The sequence below is a fragment of the Epinephelus fuscoguttatus genome, linkage group LG3, assembly GCF_011397635.1.
Source record: "Epinephelus fuscoguttatus linkage group LG3, E.fuscoguttatus.final_Chr_v1".
Lineage (NCBI taxonomy): Eukaryota > Metazoa > Chordata > Actinopteri > Perciformes > Serranidae > Epinephelus > Epinephelus fuscoguttatus.
The window spans coordinates 19,727,276-19,749,747 of record NC_064754.1 but is presented as its reverse complement, the minus strand read 5'-3'; the positions used below and the strand labels follow the sequence as shown (position 1 = coordinate 19,749,747).

General features: G+C 42.1%; 1 protein-coding gene across 2 annotated transcripts; it reads left to right on the top strand.

Moving 5' to 3' along the window:
- The first annotated feature begins 4,140 nt into the window (after window positions 1–4,140).
- Window positions 4,141–22,457, top strand: arhgef38 (Rho guanine nucleotide exchange factor (GEF) 38). 2 transcript variants are annotated; one of them, XM_049571916.1, is made up of 14 exons: window positions 4,141–4,483; window positions 11,151–11,335; window positions 11,575–11,692; window positions 11,791–11,938; window positions 12,063–12,080; window positions 12,249–12,448; window positions 12,563–12,696; window positions 13,640–13,744; window positions 13,854–13,973; window positions 14,908–15,279; window positions 16,402–16,539; window positions 17,087–17,288; window positions 19,773–20,056; window positions 21,762–22,457. In XM_049571916.1, the coding sequence occupies exons 1-14, from the start codon at window positions 4,273–4,275 to the stop codon at window positions 21,942–21,944; spliced, it is 2,418 nt and encodes an 805-aa protein (XP_049427873.1). In that variant the 5' UTR covers window positions 4,141–4,272; the 3' UTR covers window positions 21,945–22,457. The 2 variants fall into 2 exon arrangements, with proteins under 2 accessions (XP_049427873.1, XP_049427874.1); XM_049571917.1 differs by lacking the exons at window positions 12,063–12,080; window positions 12,249–12,448; window positions 12,563–12,696; ... (5 more) ...; window positions 19,773–20,056; window positions 21,762–22,457 and having other exon boundaries at window positions 11,791–11,942.
- Window positions 22,458–22,472: the final 15 nt, after the last annotated feature.

The window sequence follows — 22,472 nt, the reverse complement described above, 5'->3', positions numbered from 1 at the left end:
CTGTGTCGATATAAAAACTCACATGATTGTTGGGTAACATGTATGTTGATGTTGCCTGGTTTAGGGTCTCTATTTGATCATGTGACAAGACATACAATACTGTAGCTAGTTTAGCTGCAAAATCTGTCAAGACTGACAAGCTGAGCACATCTGCAAGTCCAAGTGGTGCTGAGAAAAGACAAGAGAGGAATGAACAGGAGGAAAAAGTGGCAAAGCTGAGTTAGATTTGGCATTTTTACAAACACTTGCCAGTGGTGTGTGTGTGTGCGCGCCTTATAACGAGTAACTAGTGTGCACTCAAGCCTGTCACAAGACACGGGGCCTGTCATACCTTACACCACTGATCCCAGATGACTCTTTTGCATGTCTTTCTTTTTCTTCCCTGTCTTTTCTTTTTTCTTAAATGACGCTGTTTCCATCACACAGCTTTAATTTTTTTTTACAATTATAATGGTACTGGTTACTACCGGTAGAAGAAGAGACAGTGCAAAATGTTGGTCAAACATGCAGCCTGTTGGCCAGAACTGGCCCACTGGATGACTTTGCACCTAATATTGATGCACCTGTGAGGGCTAAGAGGTGCCAGATTGCTAGAGCAAGTTAAACAGTGAGTAGTGTTCTTCATGTAAAGTGCTGCTTCAGAGGCTCCTCCACCCCGACCAGAATATAGTTCTCTGAAAAAACGATGAGTGCCTATTGTGGTCATATTTAAAGATATTGGACATTGTGCCAAATATTGTCAATCAGCAGCTTCAGTACAAACAAATCTGTATCAGACTTCAGTCTTAAAACAATATTGGTGGAACCCTATGACTGAGGCATTGCCAAAAATCTTTGATTTGTAAATTGTTTGTAAGGCAAGAGACAACTGCTTCCTCTTCACCATCCACTTCAGTTTGGTGTGGTGCTGCCATCATTACTGCACAGGAAGGGAAATGTAGGGAAAATGCACATGTCGCAGTAGACCGACTGAATGTGGAAAAACTGAAATTGCACTTATTTTTTATAGGACAACTCAGGCTGTTCATTGTCTGTTGTGTTAACGGAAAAAGTTAAAGTTGTTATGTAGGTTGTCATGCAATGGTTTTATTGGTACAACCCACTGAAGATCAGATTGGGCAACTTCGAGAGCAACCGTAAAGGTCCCCGTCGCTCTTGCTTTAATGTCCCCCTGCTTTTGTTTTTATGACTTGAAGTTAATGGATTAGAAGGTGGTAATCTCCACAATACATCATGAGATCAAAGTCCGCATGTGTCCATTGTGTCTTAAACAAACACCCACCCAGGCGACCTTGATGTGTTCCTTTTACTGCTGAATAGGTTGGTCTCTGTTCAAACAAGTCACATACATATCTCCAGCCATAAATAGTTGCTTTATTAAAATCTTAAGAGTGGATGCTTGCCTTTGATACTGTTGCCAAAGAGCTTTGATTCTGCCGAGAACAGAATCCTATTCATTGTGTGTTTCGGCAAACAGGACAGTCCGACTTATCTCGCTGTAGCTGACAAAAAATATTCCATGCTATAAACCTGTATGGTGGACACTAGAGGTCAAAGCTAAAGTGCGATGCCTTGACATGACAAAGGGAAGTGTGATTATGGGAGGTTCACAGAGGAATAAAAATGTCTGTATTTCATCATTTATAATTGCTGTACTGATTTATAAAATCTGAATGCAGAGCCAAATGAGAAGAGCGTCCCTTCCTTTAATTTCCTCGCCCATAACCAAAGCACTCAGCCATGACTCTTCCAGTGATGGTGCCCAAGTGGCACGCAGTAAAAGTCTGCGGCTGTGAAAGACAGTTTCAGGCATGAGTGTGTTTTTATTTTCCCTTTTCCCTTTTCATTCACCTGGCTGGCTCCTGCAGCTACTTCTCCTGGCAGCTGCTGATGACAAAATAAGCTGTCTTTGTTATTTTGTCCCACCAAACAAACTTTAGCATCTGTTTGTTTTCACACAAGAAAATACATCGGTTAGATCGCTGACTAAAGCTTCTCCGATGTGACAGTTTGCTGCTCTTGGAAATTTTGATGGATATTTTTCTGACATTTTAAAGATTAAATGATAAATTGAGAAAGTTTTATCAGATTAATCTGCAATAGAAATAAAGGCATCATAGTCCTAATTAGAAGCAGAATTTTATTTTGTGGAGAGTGTGCGTTTCATGACTTTATTTGACTGCCTGACATTATTTACCTAGGTGTGAGAAAGTGTACACTTCTCTCTCTGGGAAGGTCAAGAAAAGCCACACCCTGAGTGAGACAAAGTCACATGAGCTCCTTAGGGCAAAACAATTAATGTCGCCATGCTGACAGCGCGCAGAAGATAACACAGTTTACTCACTTGCATGTTTGCATAGAGTTTGTGATGGTTAAGCATGGTTTACTGAGCCTACTTGGTTACATAACACTGCTAACCCTGGTGTCTGTTATGTTTGAACTGTGTTGGTTCATCAGAGAGTAAAATAACATTAAGTAGTTAAATTCTTGAGTTTTTCTTAAATACAAACGTATGATGATGCAGCTTGAGATACTAAATATATACAGGCATATGTTGATGGCCAGCTGACATGTAGCTGAGAGCCATATGTGTGCATCTAGACTAATGGAGGTTAAACAGGTGTGCTATGGGCACACTGCACAGTGATCTGAAGAAACACAATGGGAGTGCTCACTGTGGTTCAATGGGGAGGAAATGCATCCATTCATTGTTCTGAGGAGGAACGTATCTGGTTACTATGACCTGAAATCATAGTGGCAGCATGTGTGTTGATGAATTACCTGTCTGACCAGGTCTGATATTTTATGGGTGTCAATTTCTAGATTGTTACTTGAAAAAATATTTTTTTGTAAAGGGAAAAAAAATTTGATTATCGGTGTTTTGCAATCTTAACTCCCAGTCTTTCACCCTCCACCTTCAAGAAAAACCTCAAAACACACCTTTTCAAAACTGCCCATAGCCTTTAAATTCAGTGTACGTCGCCCTCTCTGAACTACTTCCCTCCCTACCTCCCTATAAATGTTTTTTTTTTTTGATTGATTGCTGTTGTTGCTCTCTGTAAAGCGTCTTTGAGTATCCTATAAACAGTTTACAAATCCAATGTATTATTATTATAACAACTAAAAAACACTAACCAGACAGCCATTAGTCAGCACATACAAGTGTAGGTGTAGATTTCAGGGGGGATGCAGGGAACACGACCCCCCACCCCTCCAATAAAAAACATGAAAGTAGCATGACTTTTATTTTGACAAAATCAAAGACGTTTAAGCCATAAATTGATGCACAAAAGGCAGAAATTGGTCCATAAGGACTCACTAGAATGCAGGAAATCAAGTGTTTGCCGCTCAAAATTTCCACCATCACTGATGTGATAACACAAAATGTGAATGGCCCTATACATGTCTATATATCTATGGTTTGTCCATTCTGGGCTACTGTAGAAACAACATGGCGAACTGCATGAAAAAGGACTCGCTTGAAATGGCTCATTCTAAGGTAACAAAAGCACGACAATTCTTATTTCCAGGTGATTTTACACTAAGGAAAACATACTTATTATATTATACTCCGCTCCTGCCAATAGGCCTATATCCCCCTAAATCAGACACATTACAGTGGTACAATGTGGCAAATATTTCCTGTGCATGATTTTCTTTAACTCATTTAAGACTTGTTGAATCCATTTACTGTATTTGACATAAGCTCAGCTGCTCACAGCTTGACTTGTTGAAAGGTTTGCTTTTTCCCCACAGTTAAAGAGTACACTGTAGACACAAAATGTTAAACCTATTTGATTCGGAATTAATTTATTCATTGTGTAAATGTAAAGCTCTCTGTATTGGCAAGTGTGATTTACAACACCCTGGCCATTTCCATAAATACTTCCTTGTCAACAGTTGTCCCATTTGCAGCGTCTCCGTGAGGTCTCACATGTGTGTTATATTGAGGACATTTATTATAGTAAAAATGAACAGAGGATTTTAGCTGGTGGTCACTACTCCGGCATCAAACCTTCTCCCTGGACCACTCTAAGGGAAGAAGCATAGCACAGCAGCACAGAGGTGTGGCCACATAGCTCTCATGACAGGTAGACACAGGGAGGAGCTAGATTACCTGTGCAGAGCTGACAGTCAGTGCACACTGAACACTACACCTGTTGTACTTCCCAGGCTCTCTCTCTCTCTCTGCTTCTCTCTCCCTCTTCCTGTCCCTCTCTCTTCCCCTTCTTTTCTCCTTGACTGCTCTGAGAGGGAGCTGACGGCCTCGCCATGGATCCCAACGAGGCCAGCGGGGGTGAGAAGGAGAAGGAAAAAGACAAAGTGATAAAGAGGAGGAACCGGCCTGTGTTCCTGCGTTACCTGGAGAGGAGGAAGACGGACACCATCGTGGCTGAGGACACAGCCAAAGGTGACATCAACCTGGGGACGCTGGTGAGAAGGAGCCAGTCTGACAAGACGGAGTACAGCGCCAAACTTAAAGGTACACCAGCTAATGACCTCCCCAGGGGTCAAAACTATGGCAACAATCTATACACACGTCAGACAAGTCTCTCAACTCTTTACATTGCAATCCTGTTGATGACACATTGTATAAGAGAACTTTAAATACATATAAGTTATAAGAGCAGACTCTATGGCTTGAGGGCAACAATTCAACACACACACATAGAGAACGCACTGCTCTGCCTACCGGGCACCTGTTGTGTTACTATGTGTTGAGCAGGAGATACTCCCACAGGGATGAAGCCACATATGCAAACTGCGCTCCAAACTCAGGCACAGAGGAGTGGCTTTAGAAGTGTTCCAGACCAGCTTGTAAACAAGACCTAGACACCCATGACGTGCGAAGAGGGGCGTACGGATTATTTTTCATCATCAAGTTTACCAAAAGAGTTTCAAGAGATGTCAGACGATTGGTGTTACAGTTTGGTTTGAATGTAACATGCATTGTTTGACCTGGAAAGTAAGAACAAGCTGGAGAGGAGAAAGAGCTGAGATAAAAAAAAAAATCCATATTGTCAGGCCCCAGCTGTAGCCTATGGTTCCTCATGACAACTGCTGACACAACACACATGATGTCCACGATTTGGATAAACTGGCTTCACCTGTCCTTAGAGTGCAGTCAGTGGCTGGGAATGCTGCACTTCAGGCAAAATGACTGACATCACCGTGTCAGTATTGGGTCACCATTAAAGATTAGCCAAAGCATGTAGACTTTCCTGTGCCACTTGTTCCTGCGTTTCCTTTTTCTATGAACGCATCACGTCACATGCCAAAATGACAAGTGGCACTTTGTTTGAATCAGCAAAGTATAACACACTTCTCACTTAGTGTTGAACTGATAAGATAGCTTTCTCTCATACACACACACACACACACACACACACACACACACACACACACACACTTGCCTTATCAGCATCTGCTCTGTTTACCTGAAATAGAGACACTCTCTACTCCTTTGCACTTTCTGTTTTCTTGGCCCACCTGCATAATGGCAGGCAGGGTTGTCAAAAACACACCGGGGTGTTTTCAGTAAACCAATCGCCCTCCCCTGTTTGACTTTAGCCTCACACCTGACGAGAGGCATTACATATTTACAGTGGTATTACCATTGCAAATATTGACAGACTGATGACTTCACTGAAAGAGGAAACATGTGAGCTGCTGCTGCTCGACAGCCAGTTCTCATCTGCTTGTCAGACAGGTTGGTCAAGCCGCAGAGCCATGGCAACATGACATCAGTGTGTCTAATTATTCACAGAAACTAGATATAATGGTTCCGGCAATGATTTACCAGCAGAAAATTGACATGAAAGGACAGTAATAAACTAAATATGTATTTACCCGGAAAACATTCATGGCGCAGGTTACTTTGAGGTGGTTTTATATTGTTTGTGGACTGGACTGTGAGTGTGTGTCACCTTATGGCTTCATTATATGGCTTCTTTAAATGATTGGCAACATACTTAACTTCCTTTTAAGTTAGAATAAATCTTTTTAGTGTAGACAGTTTCAGGTATTTTTTTAATTGTTAGCTTTATCCAAAACATATTCTCGGTATTCTCCTATTTTACGACATGAGGTTTTTCTTGCCTAGCGATACGTGATACACCATGCCTTGTATTCTGTTCTGGGGCTGTCTGTTAGATCCCTTTCAATGGGCTGAACAGTGAAAAGCTCTGTATCCACTTTCATGGGAACTCCTGTGCCGGCAACCATACCTCACCAAACATAATGCGGTAAAAGGAGAAGTCAGCACAGTTTGAGGTCTGCTGCTGGTGTAATGCATTTTTTTTTGTAACACTGTGAATGTGTCAATGTGGGGGGATCTGTCAAGGCCAGCTCTCACAACTTAGAAACACAATTCAAAATGCTTTCAAGAGAATCTTTATTTATTTATTTTTTTTTGCACCTCTGTGCGAGCGAGCCACCAGGAATTCACACTTGATCTATCATTATGGGGCCTTTTCTCACGGGTGGAGGTTTTCACTGGTTCTGGGGTGTTTTTTCACGCATAGACACGTGACACTTCATGATAGTGTTGAAACATGAATGAGATACTTCTGTTACATAACATTTCCTCCAGTAAAACACTTTCTCTGATGCTACTATAATGATGTAAAATGTTATTCCACAATAAGAGGTGGAAATATCTTGAACACTTATTATTCCAAAGCTTCATTAGATGCATACAACAGATGACCTTGAATGTTTCTCAAGTGTTATCAGGCCAAGGGTGTAGTTTTTAATTCAATATCAGGGGGAAAATTCAAAACAGGGATCCTCCAACAGAAAACTTTGGACTTCAAACACTTAATTTCCCTTAATTCTGGTGATTTTTTGTGCACCAGTTTGTGCTTTTCCTGCATTCATTTATAGTGTAAATGTAAATGTCCTTCATTTTTTGTCAAAATAAAACTCCATTGCTATTTAAATCTTTTTAAATTAAATGCACATGCTCCAAATATTGAATCCCTCCTGGAAATCTACGCTTTTGTTTATTAATAACTACCAAAGGATAAGGTTTATGACGGCACAGTATGGTTTAGTCACACAGAGCTTCCCTTACATGCTTTTACTATAAGTACTATTGTTAGTTTTACCTGTTGCGTTGTATGCAGTCATTCAGAGGAGATGAAAAATGGGGATGAGGTTATAGCAGCTTTAACTGATACACCAACTTTACCGCAGGTGACCACATTTAAAACAGGTATTACAACATAATCTTTATCAAGATACAATGGGAAGAACATCCATCCATCCATTTTCTTCTTTTTTTTAAAGATATTTTTGGGGCTTAAGATATTTTTTAGCCTTTAATTGATAGGACAGACAAGTGTCATGGGGCGCCTGCTCTACCACTAAGCCACTGGCGCCCCCATCCATCCATTTTCTAACCGCTTATCCTCTTGGGGGTCGCAGGGGTGCTGTAGCCTATCCCAGCTGACATTGGGAGAGAGGCAGGGTACACCCTGGACAGGTCACCAGACTATCACAGGGCTGACACATAGAGACAGACAACCATTCACAGTCACATTCACACCTACGGGCAATTTAGAGTCACCAATTAACCTGCATGTCTTTGGACTGTGGGAGGAAGCTGGAGTACCCGCAGAAAATAATAACCCTCAGTTTGTGTTGAGATCTCCAGAGAGGTGATGATTCACCTCTGCCGGTGTTCGTTTTATTCCTGTATCTCAGGGAAAAAAGGAAAATGTAAGGTGTAACTGTATGCAGTGTTGCAAGTGGTCTGTGATCAGATCTCTGCCAGAGTCAGTCAGGTGTGAACAATCTGTACAGTGTTTGCATCCAAGAGAAAGTACTGTCGACTGGACAGAGACACATGATGACCCATTCTACTCAGCTTCAGATGCTAGTTATGATACCTTTCAGTCATGACGACATGTAGTTTCATTCACAGCATTTGTGACTGGTCATTCCTGTTGCCTGAACAAGGAAACAAAAGGGTTGTTTTCTGAAAATGAAACAGTAAGGATATTTAGGAAATAAAGAAGAATGCCCCTATTCCTGCCCTACTTGTTTTGCTGACAGTGCAATTTCGATTTTGCCTACTTTTTTTATTGTGTGCAAAAAAATGTGGTCAAAACTCAGGATTACAGTATTGAGAACATATACAAAGGGTGTGACTGTGCTAATCATTACCTGGTTAGTTAATCTGTACATTATTCTTTTCTATATGAATATGGTGCCTTGGCTGTAATTAAATACAAAGTTGAACCTCCTACAGTCCAGTGATATGCAAGTTTACTGTCTGTGTGTATATGTGTGACACTGAGGAGGCATTTTGTATGTGCATGCATGACACTGGGTATGTATCCCTCCCTGTATGAATCAGTGTCAGTGTGTGTATGTGTCCTTGCATAGGTAGGTGTGCGTTCATCACTGTGTACCACTCCCCCCACACACTCCCAGTCTGAGCAGATGGAATGCCTGAGCACGACGGAGCATTACATCAGCGGCACGATTAGTTCTGTAACCTGACACAAGCCCCGCAGCCCTCTGCCTCCTCCTCCTCCTCCTCTCTCTCTCTCTCTCTCTCTCTCTCTCCCCCTCCAGAGAAGGAAGCGGTGTGTGTCGTTGATTAGGCAGCAAGGAAGCATCCCTCTTCCCTGAACAGACACTCCTGCCTGCCATGCAAAGCACAGAGCAGCCACAGACTGATTAGGCAGCAGAGCAATAAAAAAAGAGAAGTGAGCCTGACTGGCATGTTAAGTGAGGCCTTTTGGCGCTCGAGTCAAAATAATTATATCACCGTGAAATACTGATGGCTGCTCAGGCGTCAAGCAGGATGCGTTAGAAAGAGATGTAGGTTTTTTTCCAAGCATGCACAGCCCACAGGGGCACGGTGTTTACCAGCATTTCTAGAAAATGCACACAGATGGCTGGGAATGTTGGCAAACACATACTGAACATTTTGGGGTGAAATGGCAGATTAACAGCAAAATGTGAGTGCACTCACACAAGGTCATAGTTTTATTTTTTCAACATTTGGTGAGCACACATATGAAGTTGGAGGGTCTGTGGGTCCTCCATGAAATTTTCAGCATCAAACACTTAATTTTTCCTGCATTCTGGTGAATTTTCTGCACCGTTTTTTGCCTTTTCTGCATCATTTTTCAGTGGAAATATCAACATACTTCCTGCTTCAACCACACATAGTTGCTTCATTTTGCAACTACCACTTTAAAGCATGGACCATGGAATAAATCTGAATAAGTGGGTGGGGGGGTGGGGCATAATTTCAAGGCATGCAAAGAGGGTGGGAGACATATGCATTGAAACTGACAAAAGGCTTATATTACTAATGTATTTAATGACACTACAGAAGACTGTTTTAGTCTTAGACCACACACACATCTGTATGCACAATGAACACACGTATTGAAACACAAACGCTCAGATTATCCTCTATGATTGCTGAGGTAAATGTGCATCGCAGCAGACAGATACTTTTATTTGTCCCTATGAGAAAATTGGTTTGCAGCATAATCACAGCCATTTCATCAGAACATCACAAAGTCACCATATACACATGCCAATATCATGAAGGTCACTTACAGAGATAAAGAAATCATCAATAGACATAAAAAGACAAAACAGAAAGATTCATTCAAATATCCATACACATACTAGGAGGGGGAAAGGCCAGACCAGCTGGACATCCTTTAGAACCAGGAAGGAGCAGCCACAGTGCATATGAGATACGTTGCTAGTCCATTACCTATATAAAAACATAATGGCTTGTGGAACAAATGAAAACTTGGCTCTATTTTTAGTGAACAGAGGGGGGCAACACCATCGCCCAGATGGCAACAGATTAAATGAGGAGGCAAGGGGGTGCCTCATGATGTTATTTACCTTCTTAATCATTCTGTCTCCATAGATGCATTCCATATATGGTAAAGTATTAGTTTACTGACGGTGTAACAGTTTATCTGATGATATTTGTCTGTGCCTCAGTAGCATTGCCAAACCAGCAGATGATGCAGCAGTCAGTGGGAGTGGGTGACAGTAACCGACATCGCTTGGTGCTTTTAAAGTACACGTTTTGAGAAAAAAATCTTTTATTCATAAAAATATCATATCAGAGTCTAAAAGTTACCTGGGCATAGACCTCCGCAGTCTATGCTTTTACTTACTGAAAGGCACTGTTGCATCTATGAGCTGCATTTTAGCACTTTGTCAAAACAAATGTCCTCTGCTACTTCCATGTTTCAAACTGGTCTCACTCCAAAGTCGTGGAAATCCTGCGCTTGGGCAATGACTTGCAACGTACAGACACTGACGAAAAAGCCATCCTTTAACCACTTGGCGGCGTCAAGGGGAAATGCAGCGGGACATAAATGAAACTTAAGGCAATGAAGGTTGATGGGTCCAACAAACAACAACTTCCACTCGGGAGACAGGTATTCGCTTCCCGTAATATTATAAAGCCAAACCCTATTCTTTTTTCCTAAATCCAACCACATGTTTTTGTTGCCTGAATCCGACCACGTGCGTTAGTTGTTGAGGGCAAAAAACGTCAATTCACAGTGTTTTACCGATGTGCATTTATCCTTTCATAGTCAACGCACTGAATGCAAGCAACGCAGGCAACACTTGAAATGCAATACATCACTTGTGCAATAGGGGGTAGTAGAGTCACCGGTACATTCCGGCTAGCTAGTACTGCTAGAATGCAGGGCACTAGAACAATCATATAAATGGGGGTGTGCCCGTACGAGTTCGCAAAGTTTTTCCTCCGCCCCTGCCATATTTCATACCCGCCTCCTCTGTGAATAACAAAAAGTGGTTAATTTCAAGTACCCTAGCTTGCATTATGAAACGGCCCTAACAGGCAGAAATTGACACAGCCTCCCAGAATAAACCAACGCACCCAGGTAACCTTTCATGTCTTATCTGCACGTAGAAAGTCCATGACCAAACGTCGATATGTGCCGAGGTCAGAGTGAGAACATGTTGGTTTTTATTGGGGCGGTGGGGAGGGGGAGTACAAACATCCCCTGTGCACTCACATCAGTAGTTTTCCATATCCTTGTATGACCGGTATGACTCATTCGACCAGAAGCTGTCATATGAGACTGCTCATTTTATACTAATCTTATAATGTCATCTTTCCACAGAGAAAATGACACCACCAGACCTGTCCACAATCCACTCTCCGACGGTGGACCCGGAGGAGATCCGTTTGAGGAAGATGAACCGCAGGGCGAAAGTCATTCAGGAGCTGGTGCAGACTGAAAAGGACTTCCTCACAGACCTGGAGCTGTGCATCAGAGAGGTCGTTCAGCCTCTACGAAATTTGCAGGTAGATGTTTTTCAGGATTCTTAATGAAGGGGAGAATCAATAAAACTTAAATTATAAGGAATCAACTCTGTAATGTTAAGACAAGGGGTGACTCTAAGGGGGAATTGATATACATTTTAGCTTGTTTACACAGTAAAGATTCTGGTCTGCTGGTATTTTGAGAGACAATGCACTACAGTTTAAGCTGATTTTGATTGTTTCATTTGTATTCAACATTTGATTTCCTCACCCTCTGTTAGGTTGTGGATGTCGACAGGTTGTTCACCAACATGGAGACAGTGTGTGAGGTATCTGCAGCGCTCCTTCACAGACTGCATGAGGCCAGGGCTGACCCTGATCCAGAGGCAGTTGTTATAGGTAATGCCGTTTTCACTCTTGTCTGATTTAAGTGTTGACTTTTACTGCACCGGTTCATATTTGGCAAAAGATCTAACGAGATCCCATTTTATTTGAAGGAGACATATTCATCCAGGCAAAGGCAGCTTTAGAAGATGTTTACAAGATTTACTGTTACCATCATGATGATGCCAACATGTCGCTCAAATCCTACGAGAAAGAGGAAGAAATACAGCAACATTTCACCACATGTGTATTAGCTCTAAAGTGAGTCCAGTCAATTCCTCCAAACATTTTTAAACATTATTTATAACTTCACTGATATTCTAAACATTATTAATTAAAGTGAATAATCGTGGTGGTGACTGTTTCTTTTTCTTTGTAATTACAGGAAAATCTACGACCAAGAGTAAGTAATGAAACATTTATGTTGGCATTTGAAATAAACTGATTTCCATAATGAATACACTATCATATATAGATCTTGATTATTGTCTTAATTTCTGAATCTCTGCTCTGTAGGTTGTAACAATTTATGTTAATCATTGTTTACTGACAGTTATATTTATTTGCACAGAGGGAAACCCACCCTGCTGAACATGGGTTCACTGCTCATCAAGCCAGTCCAGAGGATCATGAAGTACCCGCTGCTGCTCGGAGAGCTGTGGCACGCCACACCTGAAGACCACCCTGACTATCGGCCACTGCAGGAGGCGTTCACTGCTGCCAAGATCATCAATGTTAACATCAATGAGTTCAAGAGACGCAAGGATATAGGTGAGATTTAACTTACACTGACACATGCAAGCATATTTTATCAGTGATGGCTGGTTCGTTGTAAATGATCGTCTCTTGTTTCAATTTTTGTTCTGTCTTCCTGTTCATTCTCAGTTATGAAGTATAAGCGATCAGAAGATGAAGGCACACTGAGGGGCAAACTGAACAAGTTCAACATCCACTCTATCAGGAAGAAAGGCGACAGGTTTGCTGGCTATCTCAAGATCCTCACTGGAGTTGAACCACAGGTAAAATACAGTGAAAGACATGGAATAAAAGTGATGAGTCTTGTTGAACTGACAGTTTAAAGGAGCAGTGTGTAAGATTTAGGGGGATTTATCTAGCAGTGAGGGCTGCAGATTGCAACCAGGTGAAACTTCTGGTTGCAATTTAAAACCAGTGTTCATTGTTCAGCAGTTTTGTACTGGAGGCTGAATTATCGGCAGAGGCCTCTTCCTCTCCAAAACAAACGGACCAGGTGCTTAAAACTGGTAAAAACACTGAATAAAGCAGTTTCATGTCACAAATCAGAGTTTTTCTGACTCTGTTTGGCATGTCACAGATGGGCTGCTAACCCAGCATCTGCTAATGTGTACTCATCTTTTTTCTCTGATAGCTTAGTGTGTGCTCACCTTATTTCTAATCCAGACGTTCAAGTGGTAGTTACCATGAGCCAAATTATCCACAGAGGTATCTTTGTACTCAAAACAAACAGATCAGTGATTAAAACTGGTAAAAATCACTGAATGAAGCAGTGTTTTTCCGACCCTCTTGTCACGGAGGGGCTGCTAACTACAGTGGCTGACACAAAACCCAAGTGTCCCTCCCTGGAGCCAGTGTTTAGTTTTGTCTCTTCTGGGCTACTGTAGAAACATGGTGGTGCAACATGGCAGTCTCTGTAAATGAGGACCAACTCCCTACGTAGATATAAACAGCTCTTTCTAAGCTAACAAAAACACAACAATTTGTATTTTCAGGTGATTATAAACCAAAGAAAACATACTTATTATATTAGATTTCATTTCTGCCAACATGTTCCCCTAACTCCTACACACTGGACCTTTAAATAATTCATAGAATAAAGTTTTCTGGCCTAAAGATACATGTTTGATCTCCAAATTGCTGCTTTTATGCATCTGTAAATACAAAGGCTACTATTCAGGCAACATATTTAAACTCTTGCGTCTGTAGGTGAGAGATGAAGTATTCGATAAAGAGGAGAAGCTGTTCAGGAGTCTGGAGAAAGCTGTAAGGCAGCTGGTCAAGAATGTTCAATGGTATCTGCAGCACACTCAGGTAGGAACATATTAGCGTGCCCTACTACAAAAAGTGTGTGCGTGTGTTTAATGGTTTTAAATATTCTGTCAACTCTCTGAGACTATTCCTTTTGGTGTCTGTTCTGCAGGAAATGGTGTCTGTAGCTGTTCAGAATGTCCAAGACATGGAGGACATGATCAAGGATCCAAACAAAAATGACACAAACGGCTCATCGCACAATAATGGAAATGACCCCTATAAGCACTTTGTAAGTGCAGCTTTTGTATAATGTATGAGTTTCATTCAAGGCATCATTTACTTTACTATCCAGCGTATTCCTCTCCTCCTTGAATCTTCTGTATCCGCGTCTGTCCTTGCTTTGCTGTCCTGTTCCTACATGACCTCCCATTCACCCTCCCACTACGAGTCATCTGTCACTTTGCCCACAGCTACCTGTCTTCTCTCCGTTATATTAATCCTCTTCTTCTCTGCCTCTAACCTTCCTGCTAGGTCCCTCCGTAACTCTGCAGCCTTCCCTTTCCTGCCCTTCTCCTCTCTGTGGATTGCACTGTGGCCAATTTCAAGATAACTACACCTTTGAATAAGACTCTTTGTGCAGCAGCTCACTTCACTGCAGCAGTTTAGCACTGCCTCAAACCAAAGTCTGTAATAAGCTTTACAAAATAAGTGTACACAAAGGCATGTGTACTCTTGTGAAGAAAAGTGACAGACTTATTTTGTGTGAAAAGGGATCCATTGTGTCTGCCATAATGAAAACATGACAGCTGTAACGGGTAGATGCTCTCAGGAAACAGAACATTTTCACCAAAGAAGCATTTCTCTTTACTTCATGTAAAGTACTACCCATTACATTTTGCAAACTAGGATAGATGAAGTCTGCTAAAGCCTTACTGTAAGCCGAATAACATCACTACCCCTCATTTGTCAGCATGCAAATCAAGCTGGAGCAGCTCTGTTGTTATGTATTCAGTGTTAACGTTAAGGCGTACTTTGCTTTTCTCCACTTGTAAATTAAAGGTGCTGCTGCATTCTAAAAACAAAAGAAAAATCATATAAAAACACAGTAAAAATACCTGTTTGCATGTACAGAATGCATAACACAGAGGACTTAATGAAAATGTGTAGACTAGCACTGGATATCTCTATTCATCTTCTGCCGCCTCATTGACTTCTTGCTCCAGAAAGACAGCATGGAGCGCCTGGTCCTCGCCCCTCTCTCCTCCCTGCAGGGCATGTTCACAGCCCCACAGAAGCTCATCCAGAAGCGTTATGACAAATTGCTGGATTACTGCAGCCGCCTGGAGCGCTCCTCTTCTTTTTCATCCTCATCCTCATCCACCACTTCCTCCACTCCTTCGCTGGTGTCAGTAGACCCGCCTGGTCCTGCCAGGAGGGACTATGAAGCCATCAATGCCTTGCTGGTGGAGGAGTTGCAGAGGTTCAACATGGCCGCCTATACTATCCTGACCAACTGTGTGGTGTGTCTAACAGCCCTGCTCACAGGACTGATGGATAAAATACTCATTCGTGCTCCATCCATACAGCAGCTACCGGTGAGGATCCCACACTCAAATCACATTCATTTATTTGTAGTCTATTCAGAGGAACGCTGTGTAAGGTTTAGGGGGATTTAGTGGCATCTAGCAGATTACAACCAGCTGAAACTTCTTCAGGTTAGAATTCCATCAATGTTCATTGGTTTTTACCATGAGCCGAATTATCCACAGAGGTCTCCTTATCTCCAAAACAAACAGATCCGGTGATTTAAACTGGTAAAAATACTGAATAAAGCAGATTCCATTACAACTCAGTGTTTCTCCAACACTGTCTTGCGAGCCCGGTCATACTCCGAAGTTGTCGAAATCTGGCGCATGGGCAGTGACTTGCAGTGTCAGAAACCAACGGAAAAAGACGCCCTTTAAGCATGATACGCAGCCGGTTGCCATTATAGTTTAATAGCAGCGGCGTCAGGGGGAAACGCAGCAGGACAAGGATGTAAGTTAAGGTGGTGAAAGTCCAAGTGGGGCTGGTTGGAGGGGTTGTGGATGGGTCAAACAAACACCAACCTTCAACGGAGAGAGGTGTTCGTGTCCCAAACCTAACCACTTCCTTTTGTTGCTGAAACTTAACCACGTGTTTTTGTTGCCATGTGTGTTTGCTGTTGAAGGAAAAAAAGTTCGTGGTGTTACCCTGGTATCGATGCAGTGCGTTTATTTTGAAAGAGACTGTATGTTAATGTTAAATTTCAGATGTTCAGAAGGTTTTAACCTTGAGCTATATTATCCACAGAAATCTCTTCCTCTCCAAAACAAATAGATCCAGGAATTTGAACCGGTAAAAACACTGAATGAAGCAGTTTTACATTAAAAACATCTGTGGCTGACACGAAAACACACAAATGCAAAAACGCAAAGGCATGAATGACCTTTTCAAGAGCCAGTGTTTTGGTTTGTCTGCTCTGGGCTATTGTAGAAACACACAGTGCAACATAACTGCTTCCATAGACGAGGATTTGCTCCCCATGTAAATATAAATGTCTAATTCTATGGTAAAGAAAACAAAATTCTTATTTTCAGGTGATACAATAAAAAAAAAACTTATTATATTATCCCCCTAAATCTGACACACTGCACCTTTACTATTGAAACTAATATGTGTTGTGATTGTCTTTCCAGGCTCCATTGTCAAACATCGCTGAAGTGCAGAACAGCATCATGGATGAGCTGAACAATCTGACGTTCGTCAAGGATAACGCACAGAAGTTAATGGAGCGGAAAGTGAGCTTCGAGAGACAACGGGACAAGAAAGCAACGGTAAGAAAGTGAAAACAATATAGAAAAGATTATTCCCATCAGGACTTGAGACTATAATGCAAATTCTAGCCTTCAATCTGCCCTGTTTAGATCCCTGGTCAGCTGTGGAAGCAGCTTCTGTCAACTTCTCATTGACTCCAGGGTAAAATAAAAGTCACACATATTCCCCTGAGTTTTAATTTTTTTTCTGAAGCAATTCCAAGCCATAAATGAGCAGCTATAAGTCTTATCAAAGGCAGACACAGAGGACAGCTCCAGGCTGTGATTAACTGGGGCACCTGGCAACCCAAATCCCCCCCAGGTATCAGTCCCCTGAGACTGATAAACCTATATGTGTGTAGGTGTACAGATATGCATACACATCTGTGCATATATGAGTGTGCTTGTGCTCGGACATGGAGTGTAGATCTATTTGAAACTCCTACTTCCAGGAGCTTATTACCTTCCACCCTCCTTCGTACACTGATAACCAACAACATGCTGACATGTGCCCACACACCAGACCCACTTCAAATAATTACACCCTTTGTGCTGTGCTGTCCTCCAGATGCCGGAGGTGCAGCATCAAACCGAGGAACAGCGCGCCTGGCTGCTGGCAGAATACTCACCTAGCCGTTTGTACCAACTGAAGAGGAAGTGTAACGGCTGCCAGGAGCAGGACCTCAGCCTGCTGGAGGGAGAGCTGGTAGCCCTGCTGGAGGACACAGACCCATTAGGCAGCAGCAGCCGCTGGCTAGTTCATACTGGAGGCAAGTGTGTGTATGTGTGTGTTTGTAAGGACAAAGACCCTCGGGGCAAGGTAGCTCTCAGTGCATGCTGTTAGTAAGACAAAGTAAATTATCAGAGTAGATGATCTGCAGGTATGGTGGGTATAGGTCTGCTTTAATACACATTCCTCTGTAAGTGCACCTGCATCTGTTAGACGACAGCGGCTGTGCAGACACACACCAAACTTTACTTTCTGACACTGACAAGTCAGCACACAAGAATGAGTCCCAGGGGCTCCTGTGATGTCATGGTTGCCGGTTCCTCTTTGCCTGCCTCTGGAGATGGTTGCCTCACAACAGGGCCAACTCCATAGCTTGTCTCCATCTCCCCTCTACATCTCGCAGAGGCACCTGAGATCCCGATGTCTTGTTTGGAACAAACCGCTGCGCGTTGTAAGCAGTGTTACCTAGAGTACAAAGCGTCTCCCTATGGGTATTCGGAAACAAGGACGGAAAGACGACGCACGCGCGGCTCTCTGTACTCAACAATAACAAGTTTCCTTTTTTTAAGAGCTCTAGAAAAAAAAAGAGTGTGTTCATGTTTCTTGGTGCGAAGTACATTCTTCACAGACTTGTCTTTTCCTCTGGGATTAGAAGCATTCCCAGGAAGTTGTTATTCATCCTTCTGTTGATATCAACAGTATGAATATGCTTGCCTCACATTTACACATTCAGTTCGCTCACATGGATTTAAGATTGTATAAGCAAATGCTCTAGCTTCTGCTTACAGCCTTAATGTGAGACATGTAGACTCATATAATACACATTTATACTCCAGCGATGATGCACATTTATTTATAGGAAGCAGTCTCTTGATTAACAAATGAAAAGGTCTTATTAAGTACAGTTTGTTCTGTAATTACCTTACTATAATACTGTAAAAAAAATCTGAGATTTGTCTGTCAAGGTCCACAGACCTCGCTGAGAACAGTTTTTATTGGCACTAATGTCCGAAGTCTACTGAAGAAATACTACCAGAGAAATAGTTTGTATATAAATGGTTGACAATGTGTCCTGTAGATCGGTGGTCCCCAACTGGTCTAGACACGGGGTCCAGATTTCTCCTTAGTCATTAGTTCAAGGTCCACGGTTTAATATATTTAGCGTCATACTTGCGTTCAGGCATGCCGTTGAGTTAGTTTGCTGTCTCTGTCACGTAGCTGTCCATTAGTTCAACACATTCTTAGTCCGACCTCGTCACATACTGATTGACCAGGTCAGTCAGGGTACCTTGCATATCCACATACGTCGTGCAGGGTACCCTGGGTGCACTGGTTGTTGACGTTCTGGGACACCGTTTAAGGTTCTCTACTTTCAAGATACCATTCCGTTTTCACAGGAAATTTAACCTTTACATACAGTCTCTTTCAAAATAAATACACTACGTCAGTACAACACAGCAAATTGACGTTTTTTTTCCCTTTAACAACAAACACACATGGCCAGGTTTAGGCCACAAATGCACGGTTAAGTTTAGGAAAAAAGAACAGGGTTTGGCTGTAGAATCTTACGGGACACGAACACCACCCTCTTGGGTGAAAGTCGGTGTTTGTTAGACACCACCCCTCCAGCCCCACTCTGACTTTTGCTGCCCTAAGTTACATCCTTGTCCCGCCACTGCTGGGTGCCGTTAAAATATAATGGCAACCAGCTGCGTATCATGCTGACGTTAAAGGACACCTTTTTTGTTGGCTTATGACACCACAAATCACTGCCCAAGCGTTGGATTTCAACGGCTTTGGAGTAAGACCGGGCTCCTTAGTCATGCACTCTATAGTAGGAAAAGGCTCTTCAAAGAAAAAGCTTTGTGCTGGAACTCACTGTACTTCAGTGAAAGTTTAGTCGAAAATTCAAAATGTTTTAGTCAACTGATGCTGCTCTGGTGTGAGTGTCTTTGCTGGCTAGCGAAACATCCTGGAACAGACTATTTACTGGACTTTTCCAGCCCATTGCCAATGCAGCATTTGAGGATAATTACAAGCACGACAGTTCTTAGCTTTCAATGTCTGATAGTCCACCACTAACATTTTCGTCACATCTTGTCTCATCAACGAAAATGAAACATAGATTTTGTCTTACTTTCTATTACCAAGATCTATTTCTAACACATCATAGTTTTGCTTTCGTCATGGAAAAGAAGTCATTGATGAAAAACGTCCGTCATAGTTTTCTTCAACGAAATTTACACTGCTTGTGGTCCATTCAGAATAGACTCGCAACCCACTTTTGGACTGCAACCAACCAGTTGGGAACTACTGCAGTAGATGATGCAGAGTAACTGGGACACTGTTTGTGAAAAGAGATGCTGTGATGAATTTTACTGTAAGCTTTCAGTGTTTCATACACTATAGACAAAATTAATTCCACCCCAATTAGAAATCTAAGATAACAATTTAGCTACCAACCTTCTAAAATTAAGTCAGAAGTCAGGCATCCTGACAAACTGTCTCTTTGTGTCACTGTTAGGTACACAGGGCTACGTCTACTCCACATTCCTGAAACAGTACAACCCTCTGAGGGACTCCCAGCGGGCAGGCCAGATGGCCAAAGAGCAGCAGCAGCAGCAGCCGCCTGCCATGGTGGACGAGGACTTTGACGACCTTAGCCTATTTGTGTCAGGCAGTGGCAGCAGCAGCCTGCGCAGCTTCAACCTCAACACCACTGACAGCAGCTCGTCCCTCTCTGGACTACAGGGGGAGCCAGACAGCCCTGAGGACCTAGAGGACACACTGGACAGTGACTCTCAGCAGGTGTGTGTGGTAGCCTGCATGTGTTTTTCAAAACTGGTCTTGCACCGTAGGGATACCATTTTAGGATACTGCAATGCTTAGAAGAAGGGAGATGTGCAAAAAAGATTCAGCTGATTTTGGTCAGCCTGAGAACAGTCTAAGTCAGAAAGCTTAATGGGACAGTTCACCCCAAGATCAAAAATGCATATTGTTCCTCTTACCTGTAGTGTTATTAATCAGTCTAGATTGTTTTAATGTGCGATGCTGAGGGGAGGAGATATTGGCCTTGGATATGTCTGCCTACTCTCCATTATAATGGAACTAGATGGCACTTGGCTTGCGGTGCTCAACGCTCCAGGAAAATACATTTAAAAAAACTCAACAGCAATGTCTCGTTCCAGAAATCATGACCCAGTTAATCAGGATAATCCACAGAGTTTGTTGTGAGCAGTTTCATGTAGGAACTATTTTCTTTATCTAACTACACCTGTCAACCATATCACTGCACAGAAGGAAGTGTGCATCTACTCATGGATAAGATGCTTGTGCCCGTGACAGCACTAGATGTAAACATTTGATGGCTTCCTCCTTGGTGAGCTAACGTTAGCTAGCTCTGTAGTGCTAGGTGAGCTAGCAGTAGATGCCGTCTTCCTGCTATGCACCAATACAATTGTGAGTGTAGTTCAGTAGAAGGAAAACAGTTACTACAGGAAACTGCTCATGATTTCTTGAAAGAGACATTGCTGTTGAGTTTTTCAAATGTATTTTTCTTGGCACACTGAGCACCACAAGCTGAGTGCCACCTAGTTCCATTACATTGAAGACAAGGCAAACATCTCTACAGCTGATATCTCCCAAACTCAGCAGCTCACACCCAAACAATCTAGACTGATAAACAGCACTAAAAGAAAGAGGGAAAATATGTATTTTTGATTTTGGGGTGAAATCTCTCTTTAAAATGTCCCTTGCAAGGTTTTATATGATCAACAGAAAGCAGAAAGAAAAAACATACCCATGTGCACACATGTGAAACAGTGACCCCCATGCAGTATCAGGAATTCAGAAAGATACGGTACAAACCTGAAACACAACAAACCTCACAGAACATAAACCTCATAATTACAATAAAATAACGGCTCAGTAAGCCATGTAACTTTAACCGGCTGTAAGTGCCTCCTCACATATGAGACTCCGCCTGTAAAATATGAGGCTTGTTATTATAGAGGGCCAGTAAAACTGGAGGTGTGCAGTTATATAGACTGGGTGAGTAGAAGCTCTGCTAGAGCAGTGGCTGCACACTTGATAGCTTTACAGTGTCTCTGTTTGGCTCGCATTGGAAATTAAATGGGGTGAGTAACATTAAATGATGATGGTGCTGTCACTCTGGCTTCAACTCTACAAGGCTTCATCCTCCTTGTTGTCATGTCTTTATCTGCCATGACTACCCAATATGCCTCTGATCTTCATCATAACATGACACAGTTATTGGTCTTAAACTATGAAGTGTTGACAAGGGTCAGTAGATTGTAACCAATTAAAATTAAGACTGGTGGTAACATGAGGTCCCTGCGGAAAGCTAATAAACAGTGCCACCTTCTGGATTTACTGGGAGACACACTTAAATATCATTTAATGATGTCAGTGTAAATTGAGATTTGACTGTGAAGTGCTTTTGTTCAGCTTGTTTTCACACCAGGCTACAACTGATTTGTGCCTCTTTCCACAGTTCTATGCTGTCTATGCATTTCAAGCGCGCTGTGACCAGGAGCTGACCTTGCAGGAGTACCAACATGTCCGCATCATTAAGTTCTGTGACCTTGGAGGCAACAAGGAGTGGTGGTTAGCTGAGGCTAACGGACAAAGGGGATACGTGCCTGCCAACTACCTTGGCAAGATGTCCTACGCATAAATAGAGGCCCTGTATTTATGCACAGGATATCCAGAAGACCCCAAAACCAACCTGTGGCATTTGAAACAAACTCACTTACACTTACATAGTTGAAATATTCCTGACTGTAAAACATGGCACATTTCTGCTTCGTCATAGGCAAAATTGGTACCACTACATGTAATTACAGGTCTCATACCGAAAGTGTTGATGTCGCATCTTTGCCTTCAGAAGATCATAACGAGAAAGCTCACCAATAATCTGTGATGAATTTCAGTAATGGTAGGAAAATACAGAGCACTGTGCTGAGCACTTTTTATACTTCAGTGTTGTCGAGTTTATATTGATAATGAAGTGATTTATTAATGAAGTTAATTTTATATGTGAAGTAATTTACAGATGAAGTAAATGTTATATGTGAAATGATTTATACATGAAGTATATATATTTTATGCAAATGTAAAATGAAGAAATCTATGATGTCAGCATTTATATTTAACAATAATGTGAGCAATAAACACAATGCACTCGCAATATGTCCCTTGGAAT